Source organism: Hyalella azteca, unplaced genomic scaffold, assembly GCF_000764305.2.
Source record: "Hyalella azteca isolate HAZT.00-mixed unplaced genomic scaffold, Hazt_2.0.2 contig7618, whole genome shotgun sequence".
In the NCBI taxonomy this organism is placed as follows: Eukaryota; Metazoa; Arthropoda; class Malacostraca; order Amphipoda; family Hyalellidae; genus Hyalella; species Hyalella azteca.
The window spans coordinates 168,904-195,213 of NW_025937739.1; the positions used below are offsets into that span (position 1 = coordinate 168,904).

The 26,310-nt window shown below is 40.8% G+C and overlaps 1 protein-coding gene across 2 annotated transcripts; it reads right to left on the reverse strand.

Annotated features, from left to right (window-relative positions):
* Nucleotides 1–26,310, reverse strand: LOC108673016 (cilia- and flagella-associated protein 251). Of its 2 annotated transcripts, XM_047881315.1 has the most exons (10): nt 26,142–26,310; nt 20,620–20,911; nt 17,512–17,633; nt 16,532–16,610; nt 3,939–4,052; nt 2,880–3,316; nt 2,637–2,687; nt 2,115–2,177; nt 1,641–1,757; nt 1–1,074 (listed from the first exon to the last, which is right to left on the reverse strand). In XM_047881315.1, the coding sequence occupies exons 2-10, from the start codon at nt 20,854–20,856 to the stop codon at nt 1,002–1,004; spliced, it is 1,293 nt and encodes a 430-aa protein (XP_047737271.1). In that variant the 5' UTR covers nt 20,857–20,911; nt 26,142–26,310; the 3' UTR covers nt 1–1,001. The 2 variants fall into 2 exon arrangements, with proteins under 2 accessions (XP_047737271.1, XP_018016271.1); XM_018160782.2 differs by lacking the exon at nt 2,880–3,316 and having other exon boundaries at nt 26,142–26,304.

Sequence of the window (26,310 nt, forward strand, 5' to 3'; positions counted from 1 at the left end):
TACCAATGTATAATTTATTATAACGAAGTTCATACCAAACCAGTCATCCTGATTCGTTACCTAGAGGCTTGAACGCCTAATGCCGCATCTATCACTATTCATTAGCTGCAACTTAAGCAATGCTCAGACACTTTTTCCTTCTCCAGAAGCTGAACGAGGACGCACAAGGCTACACGATACGTGCAACAGTCTAAAATGCAATGTTTAATCATGAAAATTAAGGGATTCAGATGAGAGAAATATAAGCGCAGGGATGTCCTTAACTAGCTTAAAACAAGTCTACGGTCATTTCCTATAATTGCAAATTCAAACTACTCGACAAAAATCATGATATTCACATAGAAGATATAATACAAATTTTTTGAAACCCCCCAGTTTGAGGAAGCGAGATACCGGTTAACACAGCTGAATCAAACCACATAATCTTCAGAATTTTGGCAACAATTCAAATGGCAAAGATTGAAGAAAATGCACTCAAGCGAAGTTACTCCGTTTACCGTATCTGAAGTTGATGCATCAAGCTAGTAGTAATCCGAAAGCTACGACGAATCAGAGCAATGTCTAACCTTAAGCAGGAATGATATGACAAAAAGCCTGTTCCTTCCAATGAGATCCCACTAAATTTTCACAATCAAGTTCTGGGCTATAAATCTACAGTATTGAATATTTAACAAGATTTTTGCTCCTCCTACCATTACTAGCATATCATTAAAATAAGTTCTCGTATCAGATTAAAATGGTTAAGAATTAAGGCAGGTCTTAAGCTCGAGTTAGAGGGCCACCCCACCTCATTTCGGAGTATCAAGGCCGACAGTCATCCATTACACAAAAGAGCTTAGATGCAACAGATCTGCTGATTGATTTAGAGATATAAATAATTGGAATATCCTTTATCATTAACAAATGCTAATACTTCACTTTATAGGCTTAATGAGAGGTTAAAATACGAGGAACCCTGATCGATGAAGTAATCAAGAGCTTTGAAGCAGCGAGTCCTGACATCACAGCGTTGGCTTCCGCAAGTCGGGAGTGTACCCTATTCTACTCCTTGGGAGATTCCGTGGTTGTTTCCTCCTGCAAGAAATATTTCGAATATACAGATATTATAGAGGAAAGAGAAAGCACGGGCAAATTCAAGTTCGTGCAAAAACTTGACATACCACAATCACCTGGGAGTGGGAGTGGCATGAAGCGATTAGTACTTTTAGCGCAACACTATAAGCGTGATAGTATTACTTCTTGTACCAATAGTCATGTTCGAAACGGGGGCAAATTTACAAGCAACCATTTATAGCTTTGGGACCCTACCTCACTACTTGCTAAATATCGCATTTGACCAAGCTATCTTCTACCTCCTTGCATCAATACCAAGTTGAAGTAACAGGCAGGTGGAATTTCTGTACATTTTTGAAAAGAAAATCAACTATAACTTCAACGATTGTTATAGCAAGTTTATTGGCAAAATTATGCAAGATAATTACGCAAGATAAAATGAACGTTGAGAATTTTACTGGAAACTTTGCACTTCTAAATGACAGAACCTCAACCCAATCATTAGATACGTTCCAGAGAACTGATGTCTTCAGACAGGATTATCTACAGAGCCTCTTGGCAGCTCGGAATCAAAGGAAAGCACTCACAGACTTCTCTTCTGACTTAGCAGCTTCCTCCGACTTTGTTTCCGGAAGAGATGTGGCGACCTCTTCAACTGCAGCTTCCTTGACAGAATCAGACGCAGACTCTGCTTCGGCAGAAACCTGAAAGATTAGGATTGGCAACCTTCAAAAATAAATTGTCAGTGGAAAAAAAATGACTGGAAACGACTGAGGTGAGAGTTCGAATCTTCATAAGAAGATAGTCGCAAATTCATAGTAGATTATAGACACTTGAGAGTGGAGATACATGTCTATTCAAAGAGAAGCGGCTACCTGAAGACTGTTCAAGAATTAAGGGTGAATCGCAGGCAAGCAGAAAAAATGCTGAATAATTTTACAAGCAATTCGCCATTCCGTCCACAATATTCATCCAATATTTCCTGTCGTGAAGAAACTACCGCTAACGTTTCACTCGGCACGGCACTCCCAAGATTTTCATCATGAGAATCATTGTCTCACCTCAGGAACGGACACGGAAGACAGCTCAGGTGCAGGAGCCTCAACGGACGCAGGTTCGTCCACCTAAATAGTAAACGGCATTTAGAAACATGACACACTTCAAGTGTGTCATTTTAATGTAAATTTTAATGTAAATTTCAAGTAAATGTTGATTCATTTAATGAATTAACATTACGTACCGTACACATACTGTACGTTGAAATAGCTTATCGCCGAAAATCTTGGGCAAGCTATCAACGAGATGAGTACAAATTAGGCTCTAAGAAACTATCACGTCTTCAATAAGTCAGCATCTATCAAATCTTCGTGTACATGCAATGCATTGCAAGGTCCGTGCGAAATACATTTAGTATTGTCATCTCTACGACTGAATGCACGACATGAAATTTTAATATGGAAAGGTCTCTCTCTAAACCAATGAGCCCTTCAGTATACGAAAAAATTCAATCCACAAGTTCGTTAACCTAAGTTTGACACTTCATCATTGCACGACTCATTTACTTCGTGTTATTCGAATCTCACCTGTTCAGGTTCAGCGGGGGTGTCAGTGGTGGTCTTCGTTTCAGCTGCTTCCTGTTAGTGGTGTTCGAAAAAATTAGGAACTCGAGAATGGGTACGTCATTGATTTCGCATATAAATATAATCACTAACTTCTGATAGAGTAGCCAAGCATGCCAAGCGAAGAACCAAAAAGCCCCACAGAAATCAGATCAACATGAAATTTAAACGTCAATAGAGGAAGAATAATGTAGAGAAGTAACTGACCAATGCATCTGCGGGGAGGAAAGAATCGATGGCGGGTGCAACTTCGGGGACGGAGGCCACTTCGACGACGGGTGCAACTTCGGGAACGGAGGCCACTTCGACGACGGGTGCAACTTCGGGGACGGAGGCCGCTTCGACGACGGGTGCAACTTCGGGGACGGAGGCCGCTTCGACGACGGGTGCAACTTCGGGGACGGAGGCCGCTTCGACGACGGGTGAACTGAGACCGCTTCGACAACGGGTGCAACTTCGGGGACTGACGTCACTTGGACAACGGGGGCAACTTCAGGGACGGAGGTCGCTTCTATTACAGGCGTTACTTCGGGTAGGGGTGAAGATTCAATGACGCAAGTTCTTTCCGATTCCTCATGTTTCGATACGACGCAAGCACCACTTTCTAACGAAGTCTGCTCTAGATGTTCAGCCACGGTTCCATTCTGCAAAAGTCAAAGCCTTGTACTGCCTTCCGCAAAACGTAGGCAACGACGTGTTAGTAACGAAGTCACACCAACACAATTTCTGAAATGTTGAACGAAAGCCACATGTACAGCCAGCAAAATAAAACCGAAAATAAGCTACGGAAGAATTCGGCGAACGAAGTTTCTGCTTCAGATCTGTTCGTAGGCACTCGAAGTATGATCGTCGAGTCACGTTCACGCTTCTTCGGTCGAGTCGAGATGGCAATGGAGTATTTACAGGCGAGGTTGTTTATAACCTGGCTCACTCAACGGGCCGGAAATGAATACGCATGCAAGTTATTGGAAAAATAAATGAAAAGCAGGTAAACTGATAACCCAGGGACAGCAAGAGGATTAGTGCAAAGAAAAGCATGCAGAAGCAGAAGTAAATTATAAATGCATGACGAAATAAAGGCGGTTTTACGGCCAAGTCAGTTATAAAACAAATTCTAACCTATTGCATAATAAAATAGAACACCGAGTTGGGAAAATCTTCCAAGAGCTCGAACACGAGAATGTCAATTGCCACTCAATACTTAAATATTTCATTGACACGCACAGGTGAATAGTGCCAAACCATAATCGGTAAAAAAGCGCATACCTCCTTTGCGGGCTCTGGCGAGGCAGGTGTCTCCGTTTGAGAATTCTCCACATCGGCCTTTTCGGTGGCGACTTCGACCTTCTCTTCATCGTGTTTTGGTTCTTCGCTTTTGGCCTGAAAGAAAAGGTCAATATGTAATGATAAATTAAAGAAATCAAGCGCAAACACGATAATAAAAGTTTACACCTGGAAAGTCAAGCAGGTGCACATTTGCACCCAGTTCAAGCAAGGCCAAAAATTTAACCTCATTACGGTCACACCGACCATAAGGTCGTATTAATATTAGCTTGAGCAAGAATATGCAAGTAACAATTTCATCCACAGTTGCGATAAAAGCTCCTGGGTGTAACCTTTGAAGCTATACTTGACAATTTATAACCCAGAAATAACTTGCAAGATAATCAATGAAGGGATCCTTATCATGTACAAACGAGTTATCGAGAGACCTTATCGGCCATCAAATTTAAATAACCAAAATTGCACATTCTGAATATACACATTACAAGTGGAACCTGAAATTAATTCTCATTAAACAGTAAATAAAAAAGCATTTCCAGCACGTAGAAAAGGCGATTTCTAGCACAGCTCAACTGGAGAAAATTTTCGTGTATAGTTAATTCTAAGTTTCTTTCGAGTTGAAGGCAAATTAGGTTCTCGACAAGGTCACAATAGATCAATTACATTAAAATCTTCACATTCAGACTAGTCAGAGAACTTATGGGTATTAGACGTGTTGAGCGAGTCCCGCCTCGTCTTTCCAAATAACCTGAGGAATTGACTAACTAGGAATGTTCGTACAACCCATCACGCGAATCATCATATCGGGATTTTACTTGGCAAATCTAAGGCGCCAAAGTGTCGTGAAAATGAGTGAAGAAAGTATTCCTTGTATTAATGTAACAATGGACCTGCGTGCAAGGTGAGATGATGGCAGCCATGTCTGCTGAGGCAACAAGACAAGAGACTAGAGAGGTTAGACTTCTAGCACGCTCAGCGAGTGAATGGTTAAGGCGGAAGAGTTTTGCCCCCTGCCAGCGAGTCACGCTTAAATAGCTTTACCCAATGTAACCCACCGGTACCTGCGTACGCAGCGGAAACTCCAACCGATTCGCCTTGGCAAAACCGAGTGCATCAAGCATTGAAACCCAGCTGATATCAATGGAGCAAAAGCCGTGTCGCAAATGTGCACGTCTCATTGGAATAGTATAGACTTGAAAATGAGTCGAACTTATGACCCTAATGAATGACTTCTCAAATCCGCTCAATGGAAGTCATTTATGTTCAGCAATCAAGAATTCACGGTTAACAGAAGCTCTCCGGCTGTTCAATATTGATCGATTTTCAAATTTGATTGTAGATTTCGACGAATGGAGTTAGGACTCGGGGAGCTACGGAAGGAACGGCAGAAGCAGTTTACCAGAAGCCCAGCAGGTCTGCCGTAAAGCGCTTCCACTAATAAGCAAGCACGTCTAAGCGAGAATACAGTACACAGATTCCCTCTCGCCTAAAACCCCTGCACGTAAACGCACGGGGAAACTCAACTAAACAAAGTAAAACGAGGAGGCGTAGCAGCCGACAACATTTCATCAATCCAGTCCAATTCGTGCCATAATCAAGCAGGCATTCTATTTCGATTCATATAAATTTCGGTGATCGAAATTAGATATGATAAGTTTTGTAAATCTCAACTGTCAACTGAAACTTTAGCTTGACGCTGGCATCTCTCAGTCGATTCAATCAAGTGGACAAGCGTCATTTCTGATACAAAAGCAAGTAATAGAAATCATCAACAGTGAATGAGAAATCGTCAACAACAGTGGTTCAGAAATGAGAGTGGCTAGAGAGAAACGTTCTGCACAGGGAATAATTGTTATATTGAAGGATACACCGTGTCGGAACTCCAACTCCAATATCAAGACCTTGCTATTTAAATAAATGCAACAAAAGTTCCTTCGAAGCAAGACCTTCCTTGCGCAACTTGTATCCCGAATTGAAAGCAGTAATTGTTGAGGATCGGTTTGATTTCACTTATTGGCTCTCAGTAAAATTTATTAGTGCCTTGCATCGCATCACATGCTTGAAGTTATAAGTCATGTTGGTCTGAGTGACGTAATAGTTGGCCTCGCAACCGGTACGTGGTCTAATCAACTCTTGAAATATCAGTTGAAGATTCGCCTCCAACACAACTGGTACATAAAATTATCAATAACAAAGCCCTCTTACTAATCGGGAATGGTAAATTGACAAGACATGCAAGCATCATAACCAAGAATGCACAAAGTAATTGAGGAATTTCAACGATCGCGAAGACAGCCAAGATTAATCTCCACATCGACAAAACAATTGAACTGTCATCCGTATCATTCGAATGAAAGGCCCGGTAAATCGAGTTACAGTCTTCAGACACAGTTCAACTTGTCCACATCTCTCAATTGTAAATGGGGCAAGTGCATAAAACTAACTCCAGCTCAACTCGAGTTGGCGAGAAAGTTTCCCCATCTATCAAATGGAGGTAGAAGAATTTTTCGCTAATTTTTGTTCAGATCAAATGACTAATTTTCATACAGAACGATTCTCAACTTCAACTATAAACATCCAATTCAAATGTTTCTGTTCGCTCATCAGAGTCAACTACATTACTGCAATACTAATCAAGATGACAATTCCATTCAATGTAGCCGAATTCCATTGCAGTTTTTAGGTCGAATTGACAAGTCTCTGATCAAAACCATCGCTACCAAGATGCAACTAATTAAATATTTGGACGGGATCCAAGGGCGTGGGTCAGTTAAACCGTTAAATACGAGTGCACCGATGCCTGGCAAGAAACCATTACGCCAAACCTAGGCGGGACCAAAAGTCTGCTGCTCCAACGTACGAGTATTTTAAAAGATATCGATTCCAATGAACTCAACATCGCACTGAGGAACTTTGAGAACAGAAATTTACTCGCTCAAGTTAGGCTGTGCGGCCATAAGCTCTTCAGGACAATTGAGTAAATTCTTTTCGGATGCGAGTCAAGTCTAGCAAGATGACGCAAGGTAGTTATAATTCACGAGTGTCTGAAATGCGCGATGGCTATCTTCATTCTGCTCTTCATTTTTACCGAAACCTCGCCGAGCTTGAGACGATTAGCCCACCGTTAATTGAGCAATGAAATCCAATATTAGAAATCATCGATGGTGCCAGTAAGTAGCAATGAGAACGCTCAAACCGGCAGATGTGAAACGCAGTTGGGCGCAACTTCTGCCGAAACGATCATCTCTCGAATCCTATTCATAGCTGCGTATATCTTGGGTGGCGCCAGCAAGGTGACGTGCATTGCGCACAAGGTAGGCGAATGCATTTGCGCCAACAAGCTCGGCGAAAAAAAACTATATTAGTGCCAAAGCGAAGTTCTAAGCGGTGACCATAAGATCAGCAAAAAAGAACTAGGTCACTGAGTACCTACGTGTATAACGCAGCTAGTTGCGGTTCATAATGCAAAGTGACCGCTGAAATCGCTACCATTACAAATCACATCCTGCAAGTTCGAACAGTCAATACAGTGGAGGGGAGGGAGTTTAAAAGTTAATCGGGCTTCCGGCTAAATTACGTTCCCAGTTGATAAGACATGCTTACATCAAACGATTACATAGACTGCACGAGAACGGGCTTACATGTACCGAGGTCTCGCCAACATGGCACTTGCAAGATGAGCTGAGCTTGCAGGAGCCATCCCACGCACGCATTGATACTGCTTTATTGAACGTTGGTTGGGTTGAGCAACTGAATACCGTACGTATGTACATTCGTACCATCAATGATTACTCAATCAATTACTCAATCAATGATTACTCAATATCTGTTATAACATGCACGAATTCAAAGAACTTGTTTCAGGCGCTATCTAATTTTACTAGTTGAAACCATTGACATTTATCGTCCGATGAAGTCGGCAAGCCAAAATAGCTACCGATATAGATTATCCTCCGACTAGTAACCGTTCACCATAAATGCATCGCTTAAATCGTGGAATTTTCCGCGCACAAAAATTTAGCAAGTAAATGAAATTTCTAATACTTTCGAAGATGCAGGTATTCGGAAATTTTGAAATTTTTTCGCCGCATCAACAATTCTCTGGTATTACAGTGAATGAAATCAAGATTATCAATTCATGACAGAACTAAATATTGTGCTAAATTATACAGATTCGAAAAATTTACAATTGCAAGACGAGTTGCATCTCCCGAGAACATCACGAGCCGTATACGATGAAAAAAGTACGACTCGCTACCATCAACTTGGCCGGTGTATCTACAAATGCTTCAGTAAAATTCATTCAGAGCAAAGATAACTAAAGACAATTTGTCAATTTTGCATCGGCTGGTGACGCTGAGATCCCGGAGAAAAGCAGGAAATCCATCTTCAGATAAATTTCGTCTTCAACTACAAGAGGGCAACAACAATTCAGTTCTCAATGCTAACGTCGGAACTACCACCCCCCGATTCATAATACGAATATCAAGTTTAAGTTCTCCGGGCAGTCTTCAAATAATCTTCCAGGCAATTTTGAGCACATGCTGAATTCAGTGGCCAACTTTTGCACAAGGAAATGGTCATGACGAACATTGGCAGTTTGGCACATATCCGAGTGTTCTAATCAAAACAGGTTAATGCATAATTAATTCCGCCTGCGTTAGCGTGATAAATTCTTAGCTCACGGTTTTCGACCTTTCAATTCAATACAAATCGTATATGCGACGTTGCGAGATGGAGGCTAACTGTTCTCCATTATTAGAGTCCGTCAGGGCGCCGGTGAAATTCTATTTTCGGTACGATCGAGGCAGAACCAACAGCGGCATAACCACGAGTTTCCGTTGCGCACGCTATCGAAGTTTTCAGGAGTTCTTCAATGTCGGGTGTATCTATGATTTAAATTGTCAAATTACAGCAAGTCTAATTGCTTTGAGAGAGAATAAATACTACAAGCGAATCGCGTTGGTTGGTCAATTTACCCAACTCGAATGTCCTCATTAAATCGTTAAGTAGAGATGTCAAAAATTTACGTCAAACCAGAGTTCGTTTTCAGTAGCTATATATAACTTCTTTAGCGGAAGTTTGTTTCATGCCAATAAAATTCAATATAAATTAGGTCACAATTAATCAAAATCAAATGCTTACCTCAATAACGGGTACAGTTTTGCCTACAAGAAGGCCTATGATCCATCTTATACAATCCATCACGTTCTTTATTCTGTTCGTTAAGAATTATATTTTCCTTCAGAGGCTTGAAAAAAAAAATTCGGTATCTCGAAACGGTTACACGGAACAATCTTGCGCAAGAGACTGCGAGATATATTTGCTCAAAACTTTTGCAGGACATGCAAATAGGAGTCTTTCCTAAGTTGGCACCTGTGTGAAGACTGAGCGCGTAGTGCCTTCAGCCAGCTTCTTGGCTGGCATCTGAGAGTGGCTCAGCCACCGGCACATGCCACAGACAACAAGCAGCCTCTTAGGTCGGTTTATCGGTCAGTGTATGTCTTGAGATTAATGAAGAGCGAGATGACGCGTTTCACCACTGTCAGGGTTGAATCGAGACCCGCGTTTAATAACTCCGCGATTCAAAGCATTTTCACGCCCTGATATAGCACGTTACGAGCTCCGATCACGAATTATGAACCTACTGGAAAAGGTAGTCTTCTACGATCGCAAGTAACAGGTGCTCGTATGACGCCGAGAGCGGAATGCATTTTTCAGTCGGCCAGTGTATCGCGGCCTCGTCAGTCATTGGTTTCGTTCTGCACCTAGCACGGATGCAACTATACAAAGAATCTTCGACGACTGAGACAATATTGTTATAATATTTGTCGGTTATCCTCGTTATCCGGATCATTTCTCTCCACGAGAGCATAACAGGAGTTATAAATTCAATTAAAAGAATTGTTACGAAGTGTCAGGCTCATTTCACAGCACATTTTACGACTCCTAAACCTTTTTCAGGGGCCAAGCCAAGCCATTTTGTAAACAAATTCATCAATTAAATTTGCGAAAAAATTTCAATTCATCAGGTCGCTTGGTTCTCATCCTATTTTAATTGAGAGCAGGTATTGTGTTTAAAAGAGAAAAGCGTTAACGGCGATCTTACCAGTACACCTAGCTACCACAATGGCTTCATTTTCGTTTCAGAACTGGCCAAAACAATATCCCCTACCTCAATTTTATTCTCCCAGCCATTTGAATACAAGTTATTCCCTGTCTCCCGCGAAGAAAAACGGTACTCCTAATACGTGATACCCGAGGTCCCCAAACTTGTTCAAGCGATCGTCTCCTCACTAAAGCTTCAAAATGCTCTTCTCTATCAAAAAAATATTAAAATTAAAGGTATTACATAGCATATTTACTTAAATTTGGCATTTTCTCTAAAATTTTGAGCCAAAATAATGTGGGATTTGGCTATTTTGCGCGTTAAAAAAATATAAACGAAATTAAAAATACATAGCGTATTTACTTAAAAGAGAGATCACCAGTTATGTATGCATCAGAAAGTATAAACAGAAGTGTCTTTTCAAAACAGTTGAAAATTCAAAAAACCTTTGCTTATCTCGCAAATAGATAGGTAGGTACTCCACTTTCTCTAGTCTCCGAAGTCAAGTACTTCGCGAGACTAAGAGGCCAGTTTCTCGTTAAAGGTTTTCCTTTCGGGAAGAAAATTTCATATTCGACGCTAACTCTTGTAAATCGAATTCAGCTCGACGCGGACAAGATCCAGATGTCAAAAGTTTTATATTCGGATAAATTTGGGTTTGATTCGTGTTAATGCCGAACTTCCAACAAATGAAACTTATGCTATCTAGAATGCATCCCGTTGAATCCTTTCCAATTAGAAAGTGGCAGCGCGGCAGTAGTTCATGAAAAATTCCCAATTCATCTGGAGTTCTATGATAGCCACCGATTCAAAATATTTGAACTGCGCATAGAATGCTTGGTGAACTGGGGCAAGACCATTCTCAAAAGGTCTAATCGTTCATATAATTCAATTTATTACACGATCTCAAAGTAGTGCAATCCAGCCATGCTTAGCTTCAGATTTTACACGCTGACGCAAATACGTAGTCAACACTTGTCAGTCTGCGCAATAGCTCTGAGTGCGCATGCACTCCGCGACAGAAACCAGACTCGTTGACTGAACAAAAGGGTACACAGTGAACCTTACATCCGACGACTGTTACCCAACAATCCCATCACTGCCAACAACTTGTGAGCTAAAACGGTTTACAAGCAGGATGAAACTTCGTCATTACCCAGAAAAAGCCATTCGCAAGTTGGAACTCTTCCTCTTTTGGAAGAAAACTATCGTCTTCATTAATGCGCATATTAGACAAATTAACCAGCAGAGGTGGGCAGTAGCGCGCTACATGTAGCGGCCGCTACATTTAGAGCATGTAGGTAGCGGCAGCGGCCGCTACATTACAAATAGAGCCGCCACCTATGTTAACCAGACATGGGGACATGAACGTTCCATCTCCAAGTTATCTTTCCCTGCCATGGAAATTAAATGGTAGTTATATTCTAGTAGTTTTACATTTCGATGTTCTATTTTCTATCCTATTCCTCACATTAATGCCCATTTCTATATTTCACGGGATTTTAAACTAGCATCCATTATTCAATTCCGCAATGAAGGCCAGGCTACAAGTCCACAACATTAATTCAATCGTCTAATCTAAAGAAAAGAACCGAGCCAGCCATCCATTTTCTGTGCCGCGGAGCCGAGTTTACCGAGCCCGCTGGTCAGACAAACATGGAAGCCGCAGTTGAGCAGCTTGCCGGACGCTGGCCAACCGAGGATCAGATCATCGACCGGCTATAGTAGAATAGCGAGAACAGGAAGACAAGGCCGGTCTTAATCAACCAGTGTATGATCGAAAATAGTGTCATTATCAACCCCTGAAAAGAAAGTTCATGTCTTGTTTTCTACCCGAGCAAAATATCTACAGCGTTAATGGTCATAAACAAACTCGTGTATGGTTTAGCGTTTAGTAATGCCTACACAATTGCCAGCAGCAGGATGAAAAATTAGACAAACCCATCGCATTCTTCGATATAGATCCTAAGTCTCGCGCAATATGTTTTGCCTGGCCAACAGTTGTCGAAAGTCGACCGATCCGGGAAATAGAGATAAAATCTTGAAAGGCCAGATTCGCCTCAGGTTTGGATAAACACTTTCAAGACCACGACTTCCTCGTAAGACAAGTTCGTCATTCTTAAAATTCTAGCATGCAATAAATTTGTTTATTGAGAATATTTCAAGGATTGGCAACATAGCTAAGCATTCACTCTTGTCATCGTGAACCATGTTAGTTTGTAGGAAGAGGACCACCGCACTGAGCAACCCTAGGCCTCTGAGAATAAGTTGATGGATGACACGACGCACAATAGTAGTCACGCCCAAGTCGACTTCCATATAGGGACGAAAGGAGGTTTTGCGCGTCTACTTTCGCGACACTTCTCGTTAAGATATTCTTCTGGTAAACAAGTCATGTTAATAATCTGGTAATAGAAAAAGTCGTAATTCGACAACTAGAGTCGTTGAGCTGTAATTGGAGGTTACGGATTGATTAAATCGTCCGCTCAAAGAAAGTCAAACACTTTCACAAAAAACTACTCGTATTCTAAGTGTAAAATCTTTGCATGTGCGCGGCATCTGCTACAGCAACGCACAACGGCCAATAATGGCGAGTAGCTGCGGCAATGGCTGCTACTCTCCACTGCCTGAGGCATTTCCTGCAGCGTTGGTCAGAACGCTCCACCCGAGCGGCGGCTGCTGCGTGCAGCTGTTCTCTACTTCGTCCGTGTTATTAGAGCTCTTCTTCAACGCAAGTATCAGCGCAACATGCGGACGATGCACCTCTGCATACAACATCCTCACGCCACGCCAACACGCACAACTACACGTCACTTCGGTGTAGTTTCATGTACAGCTTCTACAGCAGAGCAGCACGCACCAATAGACGACACTTCTCAACGGCCATGAAACTGATAGCATTGACTGACTAATCTCACACGCTATTCAATGCAGTACGTATAGATTCCTGGTTTACCGTAAATTTAAATTTGCTTCAGGCCATTCCGGCGCTGCACACAATTGAAATATGTACGATTCAGCATCCAAGTTAATTTAAATTTTCAATCTTTAATTTCGAAGTGGACTTGACAATATCAGAATCTTTGTGACAAAGGCAGCAAAGGCGCATGTAAGTGCACAGAGCGAGCGAGGGCTGTGGAAGAAAGGGGAGGTAGGAACATTTAGGCCTACCCTTCAATGTTGCTGTAAGGATCAATGGCTACACACAGGCAGACAAGAAAAATTACTCTCCTCGCACATGAGGGCACCTCCATGTTCTACCACTCCAGTGGTCTTGAACTCGAGGCACTCGGAATGCTTAATTTCATCCTATGGAATAATAATGGATGCTTAATTGAAGCATGGAAGCACACTGTGTTGAAGACAAGATCAGCGAAAAATTGCTAGTGAGAACTGCCTTTAGATGGCTCTTCATAAATCTCGTTAAAAGCTCAGTACCAACTAATCACGCAAACTTAGACTGCAGTTAACTCGAAACTGCAGAGTCGGCAAATCAGACACGAAGATATCTTTGCTCGCGGAACGGGAATGTTTTGGAACTTCGTAATCGATTCTGCTCGGCAAAATCGTAGTTAAGTGCGGAAATTAGAGTTGCAGCTGCGTTAAACAGCAGTCGCGTCCTTCAAGTTACCAAGTCAACTGTTGGACGTTCAAGTTCATGATAACAAAAAACGTCAAAAATCTGGTTAAAAGTTATTGACCGATACTTCAACCCTAAATCTTCAAAATAAACACCAACAGCTTAAAAATGATTAAAAATCAATCTGCTAATTATCAAACCAATGTTAGGAGTTGAATTCGTAAAGCTGGAGCCTGTTTAACGAGTAATAGTTGAACAGATCTCATTCTCGAGAAAATGTTAACGGAACACTTGTGTTACTCAACACACCTGCAACAACTGTCAAGTCACGCAGGTAGCAGCTGGTTTTGTTCTGGTTCTGTAGGATTAACGTGCAATATTTCAAGAAGGCTTCCTCTTGGTATGGCATTCTTATTCTTCCATCACGAAGCAATGCACAGAATTTTGAAACAGGAGAAATTTAGTTCTCTACTATGGGGAAAAAAACGTCCCGCGAATTATTCTAGAGTTTCTTCGCCTTCGTTTAAATGTCAATTGTTTACGGATATAAAAATAAGTGTCCACCAATAAATAAAAACCAGATTCCAAACTTCACACCTACCCAGGGGGCAACTTCCCGATTTTCAAAATTGAACCAATTTTAATACCTCTGAGAAAATTGATTATTGGCGAGTATGAATCGTCAGTTCAAGCATGGAAACTTGAAACTACAAACTTTTCAGTTTCTAATACCAGGAATAAAATCTTCAAATTCATCTCTTCAGAAAAACCTCTATTCTCTATACCTTTCTTGTCAGATCATAATGGAAAGTTATCGACTTCCACAAACTATCAGGCCACACAACCACATCAAGTTAAACTGGCTACGAAAAGTTACGGTAGGCCTCGGTGAAACCTAGACAAATACTTTGAATGGAGGCAAAGCCTGAGATTGGACAAATATTCAATGTCAGGGGTACAAGAAATGTCTTTGCCTGCCAATTAATAACGCGGTCAAAAGAATAAGTATCAAAGAGCGGCCATAAAGCGGGTACTGGTCAGGGAGCTTCCCATTGGCATAATCGCCTCTGAAATAGCAGCTTATGTCGGGAGAAACACAGCCTCTCGCTCCCAGAAACTAGCTACTTTACATCGCTGCTGTTTACGGACAGTTACTCAGTTCAATCAAGCGCATCCCAAGTATCTCTGGGAAGTAAATATTTCGAGCTGGGGCATTTTTAATCCGGACACCTCTACTCCACTCTAGTCCAGATAATTTGTACAGACAAATGTAGCCGTGTTATGAAAGGCTTCGAACGTCGTCGGCTCACGATTCAAGTCCTAAAGTACTAAACCAATCATACTGGTGCGCAACATTCTTGCCTCATAGCATTAATGTTCGATAGAAGTTGCATAGGATAAACATAAATTAACATTTCAATAAAGCTAACGCCATGCTTCTACTAACGAAATCAATTACGAATGAAGATTACATCTTGTTTAGTTAGGGATTCAACCACCTGTCACAATTTTAGCAAAAGAACCTCTGCGCACAAGCTGAGGAGCGGCGCGATTCTAGCTAAAATCGTGTTCGATGGTTGAACGAAAGTAAGAAATTATGTGTCGGGCTAAGAGACATCTAGGGCCCCGGGATCAAATTTAAGATATCAATTAACAATTCCTTTTTCATTATAGCGGTTGTTGACGAGAGCTATCTTCGTATATCAAAGAGACGAGAGTGAGAGCGTCACCAAATTTTTCACTTTTTCGGCACAACAGTCTAGCTATTCATGGCCTAACTGGCACACACAGACCGAGACGGCTGATGCCGACCTTTGGCAGGTCCTGAACCACATACCACAGTACAATAGTCGCCTCCAACAGCTAGTGCCTCAGGCTAGCCTCGAGCCTGATGGACTGCCAGATTAAAACTTCTACGCAATACCAATTCATAGCAGCAACTGACTGCCAAGCGCAGCATCGACTAGCCAGTACTTACATAAATGGAATACGCGTACAGGTGTAAAGTGTAATAAAAATCCTCTAGAAAGCAGATCTTCAGTTTGGAGTTAACTGAAATTTAAATAATGCTATCGAGTGCAATTTCTGTCATTAGCGATAATTCAAAAAAATTGAAGCGAGCAAAAAATTCAGATTTGCGTTACGGCTAGGGAAAATAGTAAAAATAACTAATGATAGAACTAATCGAATAAATGCTTTCGATTAAAATCACGTACTGGTGAAACCCGAATAACTTCAAAAATAGTGAAGTTATTCGATTGGCAGCTCTAATGTTGCGAGGCTTATACATCGATCCCACGAAGGGAAGGCAGGAAGCCCTGCACGCGTACACCAATTATAATAAATAGCATTAGGAGTTCTATCAGAGAGCCATCTTCTACTCAGAAGAGTAAGTGTAAATTTAACAATTGTACCAATAGGATCCATAGACAGTTCTTTAATCTGACAAGAGTTTTATCCACACTATTAAGAAATGGGAGCGAGAAACTAGATCGTGTTGCACGAGTGACACGATAAGGAATTTCAGAACTGCATGGATATTAGAAAGTTGTTAAATTCTGTTAATTATATGGATCTTCCCAAACGCAAGGCTGTCAAAACTGATTTTCGAACGATTAGACGGCAAGGAGACAACATGGTGTTCTAGCTTGCAATGCATTAGCAGAAATTGCGCACCTTTCTTACAATGCAAGTAATGATCAACTAATTGCACTTTCAAACGTATAATGAAGCAAGCTTCTCGTTGTCACTGGTAAAGTTGCAGTTTTAAGTTGACACACTACAAAACATTCTGCTCGAGTTGAAGAATCCAAATGGTCACACTTAATGCTAATCCTTTTATCTAATCCAATCTGAAATTTTATCAAATGAAGGGTAGGTACTCACATCGTCCTTTGCAACTTCGCCGTTTGCGGTCTCCTGGCATTTTGCTGCTTTCTTCTCCCGTCGGAGGAACGAGAAGCTCCTGTTGTAACGTCAAAGATTGAATATTAAAAAAATTTAGCATCCAGATATTCAATTTCACAGTGCAATTGGTTATAAGGAGAAATAATTTTAAAAAACTACCAAGTATAATTGGATTGGACACCACCGTTGCCAAAATACGTAGTAAAATGATCAAGTTTCACATAATCTTCCCAAACTTTACACATCCTATTTAGAAACCTCAATACAATGAGAGCTAATACAAATCTAATTGTTTCAAACCTGCAATACAATATGGCAAAACATTTTTTTACATCGATGGAAAGTACATACATATATCCTATCCAGCATCAGCAAGTAAGAAAGCCATCGTGTCAAGAATCAGCGATTTAAGAAATTTGGGTTAACTTTACGTAAATCTAAGCTCATCACTATTTAATTACGACGTTGCCCACTGTAATAACTTCGACGTACACTATTTTCATCAACAGGAAAATCGAATTTTTCGATAAATTTACTTCCAAAATTATTTCATGAGAATGGAGTAGTATAATTTACCGAAATTCTAATTAGTTTCATTGGCTCATTCAGAAGTCACTAATTCAGTGAGCAGCTCACAACGAAGAAGAGATGAACCATTTTGCATGAAGAATGCGCTACCCAAGGTAAACTCTGAACAAACGCCCTTTCACAACTTTAGTATTAGTAAACACGGCCGGGCTAAAAAAACGTTATGCCAGACCTTGCGTAGCGGCACTGGGAGTGGGTTGTTACAGATTTTCAACCAAAGTATACATTGAATATTTCACTACTCTAAATTCCATATATGTAGATAGAGTACCTAAGAAACTTCAAAAGATAAACAGATTTTATGTGCAAAATGACATTTCCCTAGTATCATATGCAAGATTCCCTTCATAATACACAAAAAGAAATCTAACCTGAAAGATCTCTTCTTTTTCACTTTATCTTTCTTCTCCTTCTCTTCTTTCTCTTCTGGCTTCATTTCTTCCTTTCCGTTCTCAAGCGGTTTAGAATTCTCTTTGTCTGCCTCGGCGACGTCCTGCGGGAAAAAAATCAACTGCTTGTCAGAACACGACACCAACGTCATGTGTTATGATACTCTCTGGCTTTAGTACAGCTCGATAAATACCATCAAGACAAAACAAGTTAAGGCTATTAACTTCCAATAATGTTGAACCAAAAATACAGGGCGATCAATGTAATTTACAAATAAATTTAGCCATTTCAGCTGGTGCAACTAAATCAAAGTACTTAATCGTAGTAGGTATAAAATTATCTATACTGCAGGCAGAACACAATAAATTAAGGTCAATATGAATGTAAACGTAACCGACACTAATCAACTAGCTCAACTTATTCCGCTAGGAGCACGCAAATACAACGGTTTCAAGGGCAAAAATATATATATGGCTGCTTTATCGAACAGCGGCACCTTTTCCCCTAGACAACCACGTCTCAAAATTAATTGCAACATCTGCTCATTTAATGGAGATAAAAAAGCATGTTGGTACTTACACACTTTATATTATACATTTTATGGACGACTCGGGAGCACCCTGGATTAACCTTAAGTTTTTGGTTATTAGGTTTGGCGATGCATACGAAGAACGAGCGTCTAGCGCTAGCCTCTATGGCAGTCGCAGCAATAGTCCTAAATAGACAACTAGTTGCACGCGGGGGCTTTCCGGGGTTTTTAATTAGACAACTTTCTTTTCGATATATATATATACAAGATGTCTATTTTATTGCATCCCATCAAGTTCATCACCTAACACGGAAGTTATAGGATAATTATTAGCAACAGGTCACGCAGGTTAACCATATGGTGTTAACGGCCTACTATTAGATATGTTAAGAGCATTAACCTAATTTTGGTAATCATGACAAGGTAAAATGCACCCATTACCATCTATTTCATCAAGTTAGGATACTCTGCGATTACTTGGTGCCTGGAGGCATGTCGTGACTACAGAATTTCAAGTGGGGAAAAACTTTGGAAGCCATGGGGCTTAGATAAATAATGTGTGCTGTGATCGGGTTCCATAGAAAGTCAGGCTTTGCGAAACCTATGGATATAGCTTAGTGGCGGTTGTCCATTACGAAGATAGAAAATTAACAGCAAGGTAAGGTTAGCTAAATCTTCAAAAAAAATTAGGACAATTGGAGCTCAACTAAAACCGTTCACAAGCCAGTTTCCAATATCAAATGTTGATCTCTTCGTAGCTCTATCCTCGGACAGAGCATTTTTATAAATGAACGGGAAGAAGACCATGGATCTAGACGAGAACCCCTACACAAACCGGCTCCCTGAAGATTTGGCGGGAAACTCAAGGGTAGACTAATAGCCACAGGGCTACTACGCTGTCGACACTTCCTGCCGACGCCACACGATGACCGACCATCATTCAAAAATGGGTAAAACGCTGAAGCTCTGCATTTCTCTCATTGAAAACCTAAATAAGCTCTACAAGAAATGGTCAGCGTTTATTAATCCACCAGTAAGGCATGAATCTATACGGAGGACCGTCTTCCTCACAGTTCAAATAACGAATACGCAAATCGTGAAGAGTAAAGTCTTTGCAGTAGATGAGCCATTTCATTAAAACGATTGAATGCTATAAAAAGTAGAGGAATATGCATACTGAAAATATCAGGGATACGTCGCATCTCTCGAAACAATTCTAGCAGATCAATCATACAGTCGACCAATCTATTCTGTAGTAGGAGCTGGTCAGGGTTTGCATCAGATAACCAAGAACTATGATTAGCCTATAATCTAATAGGCAATGAATTTAAATCTTGACATTTTTCCTTCACTTCACCACTAATAATTACCACTAATAATAATAATTAATCCGCAAATGAAGTCTGCCGCCGTTCATATCCTAGTTTGATAAGAGTGTTGCCAAATTACATCCCAGCGTCAGGTGCAAAGCTGCATAGGTACCGCTCATTGTACTTGTCGAGAATAACTCTACACCACGCACGCAGTTCAATTCACGGACGAACGACGGTCCGTCAATTTTTTGTTAGTAAATACAAAATTTTTACATATAATCCTAGCAATTTTGCATCATTGAATGCAAAATATTTAGCCATCCTGACAAGGTTAAACTGACGAAAAGTCCTTCGGATCCATACGTGTCAATGTAGAACAAAAGCAAGCTCGCAGACATACAGTCTGCCATTCATAGCACATTAATGCACAAGCTAGATTAGATTCAAGATAATTCCCAGAGCACAGTTTCTGGAGACGAAATCTTTAATTTTTGCATCTGTTTGAATTACTATCGATATTCATGACAATGTGGCATGCTTATCTACTTGCTTCTGACAATTTACTGAAGTCGAGATATTCCTAGTAAAGTCTAGGCAAGGCGTGTTTAAAAATGCCGCTTCCCAGCCCAATACGTAGGAAGTCAAGGTTCTGTTAATTTCTTTCTCTACTACCGGAGAGCCAGACGGATGTGGTTGCGGAAGTAGGGAGACCGCCACCGTAATTATGGGAAGCTCATGAACCCGCTTCGTCCACCTAACTTGCTAGCAGCCAAATGCACAACAGCATAAATGTTTTTTTCAAAATCTGTTATTACCTCAGCGTCATTGCTGAAATGTGTATCAGTGGAAAATTCATTTTCCTTCAAAAAAATGAAAGGTTTCGCTCAAATGAACATGTTAAATGAATATGAATTTTCCCGCAAGATATCGTTATAATCCTAGCGTGTTCAATTTCAATGCGAGCAGTTTCACTTTACAGTAGGTGGCAGGCATAGTATCGTGACTGCCCATGGCATCGTTATGAATGCGAAGTGACTTAACAATGGGATGCGATGCTTGGGACGCACTCAGGATTCAACAACTTTTGTTTAACTGCTCTATTCATTGAGCATCAAGAAGCTCCATAGAACTCTCACCCGCAGGAATATGTCAAAAATTTGTGTAGAACGAGATAAGCCATTGAGTAAATTCTACAAATTCAACAGATTGAAAATACATCGATAGCTGCTAATAAAAATCGTACTCACTTCACCGACAGGAGACTCGTCCTCTTTCTTGGGGGTTTCACCGTTGGCATGGCCTTCTACTTTCGTCGAGGCTTCTACCTTGGCAGCAACTTCCTCGATGAGTTCTGTCTGAGGTTGACTTTGTCCGTCCTCAGCGAGATCTTTCACCTTGACGTCCGTAGGCTCAGTGCCGTTCTTCTTGGGAGAGCCTGATGAGGCAGCGATGTCTACGCTCTTCTTTGAGTTTCGTAATCCCATAGTTATAAAAAATATTAGCTATAGCTTTGTATAAAATTTCAAACTGGCGATGGCCCTGGAAGAAAAAGAAATGGTTCCATTGAAGGTGTTTCACAAGAAATGCATCATAAGTAACTACACATTGAGTAAAATTAAGGCATTTTCTAAATTCATCAATGCATCAAATATTTACTGTATTTCCGAGTTTTCGCTCGCGTGGACTAGATGCAACAAGTTCTGAAATCCAAGTATTACTTAAAAGAGAAGTTCGGGCTGATTTCCCATCAACACTAACAATTGTTCGTCTTTTAGAGTGCGATTCCAATGATCGAAACTTAATAGTTCAAAAATTATATTTCTTCCGTCAATAATTGATGAATGGTGACTGCGTAATGACGCGCAATACCATAAGAAACCCGTACAAACCAAATGATATGATTCATCAGTAGTGTTGAATTTTTCAGCAAGTCTCATTCGAATTAGTTTTAACGTTTGGTTCCATTGCTACAAGTCACAAAACTTCAGTAGGAATCCTAAGGTTTATTCAGAGTTACGCTTACGCCACAACGGGCAACGGATAATAAGCCAACCTAGAAATTTAGCCAATCGGTCTCTTGTCTAGAGAATTCAAGAGCGCCAAAACGGGTGACAGAGGCCTGCAGGAATTGTGGTCGGAAATGCCTGAATAGATGAGGCGATGTGATCAGTGGGAGTCCTGAAGATACCCCACAGGTCCAGACAGGCGCCCCCACCAAATACGGCACTTCGCGGTGCTCTACAACACGACTAGCAGACCATACACGACAAGTCCTAGCGGCACCTCCCTTTGGATTACCTTACCCAGCAGCCTTGTCATCAGCAACGCCGAAGACGGGTCTTCGATAACAATCACACGTTTGGGAAACCTAAAGGCTAAAGCCGAGATAAAACGGGCAAATTTTCCGGTACGTGCAGATAATCTGCGCAGTTTCCAATATATGCCACAGCAAAATCACGAATTGTGGGGATTGGGGAATTTGGAGAAAATGCAAACCCAAAGTATTAAAGTAGACATAACGATATTATTACGAACTACCGTGACAAAGATGTCTTTTATAGCGAGATTGGTTACCACAGAGACAACAGGCTAAGGATGACTGGTAACGGAACGCTTCCTATCTCGTCTCAAATAGTTTAAATCCTCCATGCAATGAGCCACTACTTTTTTAAAATTGGCCCAATTGTCTGACGTATGCGAGGCACTCAATTCTACAATAAATCAAGACCTGGCTTTTCGAAGTCGTGTCGCGAAACGGTGCTCCATCAAGGTATTTTGATGTTAGAGACATGGTGGCAGGGAATTATGTTGAGTACTTATCGGTTTGCAAAAACGGCGGCCGGTCCGGCTGAGCGGGGGGGGGNAGAGACAAGGACCACATCGCCGCCCGGGGCGACGCGTGCCGCATGTCCTCTGCAATTCATTTTAACCATTAGTTTTTTAGAATTCATATAGAATTACTTACTTTTTACTTCCGTACTTATGATTCCTTACCTTAAAACATGGATTTTATTAGGAAAATAACATTTTTTCAGTATGTTACATTCATACATTGTTGCTATATTTATGTCTCATATGTTCCATATAAACAAATAATAGCACTCAGCAAGTTCGATAAAAACTTAGATGAACTGCCTATGTTACAGGAACACAGACTTGACGGACGGACATTATATCCGCAATGTATACTGTTAAGCAACATTATACCTATGCTAGAAGCACTTACATTTGGTCTCTTCAACAGGGGGTACGAACGAAGGCCGGGACCTGGACATGATACTTGATGTTCATCAATCATCAGGGAGGACGTCCTGTCTGACCTGCCACGCGCCGGAGATTAGATTTGCAGGCCGGTATTCATGAGGAGTGGATGTCCATAGCAGAGACAGTTCACGTACATTATATCTGTAATATACTAATAAAACATATTATTGAATTGCCTACTTACCTTTTGCGGTTCGGCCACTTCCATGCTGCCCCAGGAGGGGTGGCCAACGGAGCCCTGCCTTGAGGTTTGGTTGGCAGAGCTCAAGCCTGGTCTCCTAGCTCGTTATAAACGAGGGAGCTTCAAAATTTTGTAAGAGATTGCTTCAAATAATATGAGAATGTTACATTTAATAACGCCCTAGGAATCTTCATCAGCGAGTCCTAGGGCAGTTCAAGAACAGCTGTGTAAAAAAAATTCCACGATTGCAAATTGCACTTAAACAGCAAAGTTTTCAACTTTTATGTACTTGAGTACTTTATAAGTTTATATTTAATTTATATGCAATATGGATTCAAATAATTCATTATTGTATTCATATTAATCATATAATTTTTAGAAATTTTATCTCTATTCATTCACTCAGTCAGTGAGTGAGGTGACTGACCTGAGGTCACCACAAATTACAAGTCAAAGTCAGCGCGCCGTGCTTAATTCTTTGCGAATTGCGAGTTTAATTTAATTATTTCAAAAGATATACAGAAAATTATCTAGACATACTAAAGTTACCGCTCAACTAATTAATATACTAAATCAATATACGTAACATACGCATAATGCATTACGCACTAAGTATAAGTTTGTCAAGTTACAAACGCATTTTCTAAAGCCATGGCCGGCTGGCCGCCATGAACCAATTATCGTCGGTCACGTAGGCTCGTAACGAGTGTAGGACAACAGACAACGTAACTTCGTAAGTGCGGCACTGCAGCGGCAGCGTTTAATTTTAGATGATGAAAATTTATTAGATTTAACTTAAAGTTGTATAATTACATTCAGAGATAGAAAAAAAATTGTGTCATTGTGTGGACTGTCGATGAAAGAAAATGAAGGAGATCATGAGATGGAAGAAAGTCGTCATCGGCCGCCATCTTTAAATGGTAATTCTTGATTTAAAAGGCAATATCACATGGTAATAGAAAAAAATATTCCTTGCATCGCAATTCGCAAGTAATCATGGTAAGTCTTGCACGATGCACTGGAAAAACTATTCATAAATAATCTTACAGTTCTTACTTACTTGTTACTTCCAAAATTGACGGTTCCGTTAATTCGTTCCAAACTACAAAAGTTCAGTCGAAAATCGCAATTGCGGTCTTTTCATAAGAATCGGAAAGGCACAAGTGCACACGGCAAATGTTAGCTCGACTCTAATGTAACAGAGCCCTGGGAGCTTCTCTCCGGTTGGCTCGAGTTCGTTTCCTGTAAATGTCAAACGGCTTAGGTTTAAAATTAATACCACTTTTAGTAATAACTTATAAAATTGACGTCATTTAAAGGTTATAGAACTGAAATTTTGTTCTCCTATTAGATAAAATATTATATAAAAAAATGTACATTAGAAAACTTTTAGAATAGAATAATTTTTTTAACTGTTTGTCGCATATGGTACCTGAACGATCTGACTGCTGGGCGCTGGCTTCAGCTGTTGGTTGCCAACTTGCCATTACTGCTAAATGCTACTTCTTATAATGAAGAGGCATAAAAATTCCATATCACAAAGAAAAACATGCAAAATCGTAATATAGTTAAAATCAGTAGACAATTGTATAGATTTTAACCTGCCGTGACGTCACAAGAAACGTAATGGCGGCCGGTAGCTACATCAACTGTGACATAAAAAAATGCAATATTTCGTAGCACTACAAACAAATAAATGTAAATAATTAGTAATGGAAAATATGTTGCTGTAACATTTTGAGAGACTGTGCCTAAGCAGAATAATATATTGTTATCATAGTAAATATACTAAAGAATAAAGTAGTTCCTTTGACACCACGCCCCACGGCCAGTGTAGCTGTCAGCTGACTTTCTTCAGAAGTGCAAAAGCTTTTGCCGGTGAAGGTCACAGAAGGTGTGTTTTACGATCGGTCCGTAAAAAAGCGTTGATCGGTTCAAAATGACATAAGAACAGGTTCTTTTGAATAACCTATGGATTGCCACCATGGTTAGAGACAAAGCGTATCTCGATAAGCCGATAAGCAGAGTAGAACAAGGACCCTAACGTTTTCAAGGGTGTAATTGTTACGACCATGCATTCGCCGAAATGAGGAAATGCATCGAAAGGGAAGAGCGCGCTCCAGACTGGTCATTGACTAACTAACGGCGACGGGCATGCACATTGCACAAAGTTCCTGGCAGTCATAGTTACGAAAGTAGTTTCTGACTTTCGCTAGTCGGCGCTCCAACGTAAATGAATTCAAACCAATGACCGTCCTTCGCAGCAGCACAACTCAAATTTTTAATTACCAAGCCATGTTACCGGCGGCGGCGTGTCACCGCTTCGGCGTTCCAAGCCTAGTAGTAGTAGTATATATAGGCTTTCTAAATACAGTACTAGTAGTTATATACAGGCAACTTCGAAATTAGCGGAAGCACGCCAGACACCAAGTGCTAGACACCAAGTGACTAGCCGATTGGCATTCGTTGAAACTCTTATTTCAACAATAGAAGCGTTGTTGCCAGTTTTGGCACTTTGGCAGGAATATCATTCCAAGAATAGTGGGCTTCAAGCCTTCAACTCTACGTATATATATCTACGATCAGCAAGCATTTCGCGGAGAATAAATTTGCCACGTCCATCAATGACAAAATTAGCGAAGACACTTAAGATAAAGACAGCAGTCGGAGCAGTGTACCTACTTCTAGAACATTTATTTCCGTACTATCCACTAGTTATAAAATATAACCCAATCGTAGGCTATGCGGAGTTGTGGACTTTTAGCCTTTCAGTTTCAGGCGCCTTCACATAGGTAGATAGCACTCCATGTATGATGTAGGGCTAGGTTTAATTACCGTTCAAAACTCTACCGGATTTCTAAGGTCTCAGCGTCGGTGCGTGAACGGACAAAAAACTTACAGAGCAATCTCCTCACAGCAATCTCTTCATCATCCTAGTATGTTTACTTTAATTGGAATAAATCTATAAATTGTATAAAATGTTTTCAAGTTTGCCTGGGTGTCGGGAACGGGAACATCACACAACGGCCATCGGCCAACGCAATCAAGTTAAAGCACAACTTCAAAGGCTAAAACTAAGATGTAAGGAGATCAATGTGTGATTAGAATCAATTTTGTCAAAACACGAGTTTTACAATGGGTGCAGGCGCAGTAATGAGTGCTAACCTGAAGACACTTCAGATACTAATTTCCACATGGAGTCGTTCCGAGCCTAGGCGTCTCGAGGGACATAGCGCAGAAATTCAAAATGAAGTCAGCGGCTCAGCCGACCCCACGCGCGCGCGTCTCTACTACCTTGCACGTTTATAATTCACAAATACTTACCACTACGGTTGCCGCCTGCTGTACCTATTCACCATATGCCCAAGTCTACTTTATATCACAAAGTTTGTGTCCGCTCATACTCTAGCACAAAATTAAATTCAAAGAAACAAGAGTTCCACCACGTAACTCTTCACACTCTCATGTCTCGCATACAACTGACTACAAGCGA

What these genes read in the sequence shown, in the direction of transcription:
- LOC108673016 (XM_047881315.1), bottom strand. Translation starts at nt 20,856, where the DNA reads ATGGGATTACGAAACTCAAAGAAGAGCGTAGACATCGCTGCCTCATCA. An exon ending in GCGAAGTTGCAAAGGACGAT is followed by an intron (nt 4,053 to 16,531) that starts GTGAGTACCTAC and finishes CTTTTCTTTCAG; the next exon opens with GCCAAAAGCGAAGAACCAAA. An exon ending in CGCCAGAGCCCGCAAAGGAG is followed by an intron (nt 3,317 to 3,938) that starts GTATGCGCTTTT and finishes TGACTTTTGCAG; the next exon opens with AATGGAACCGTGGCTGAACA.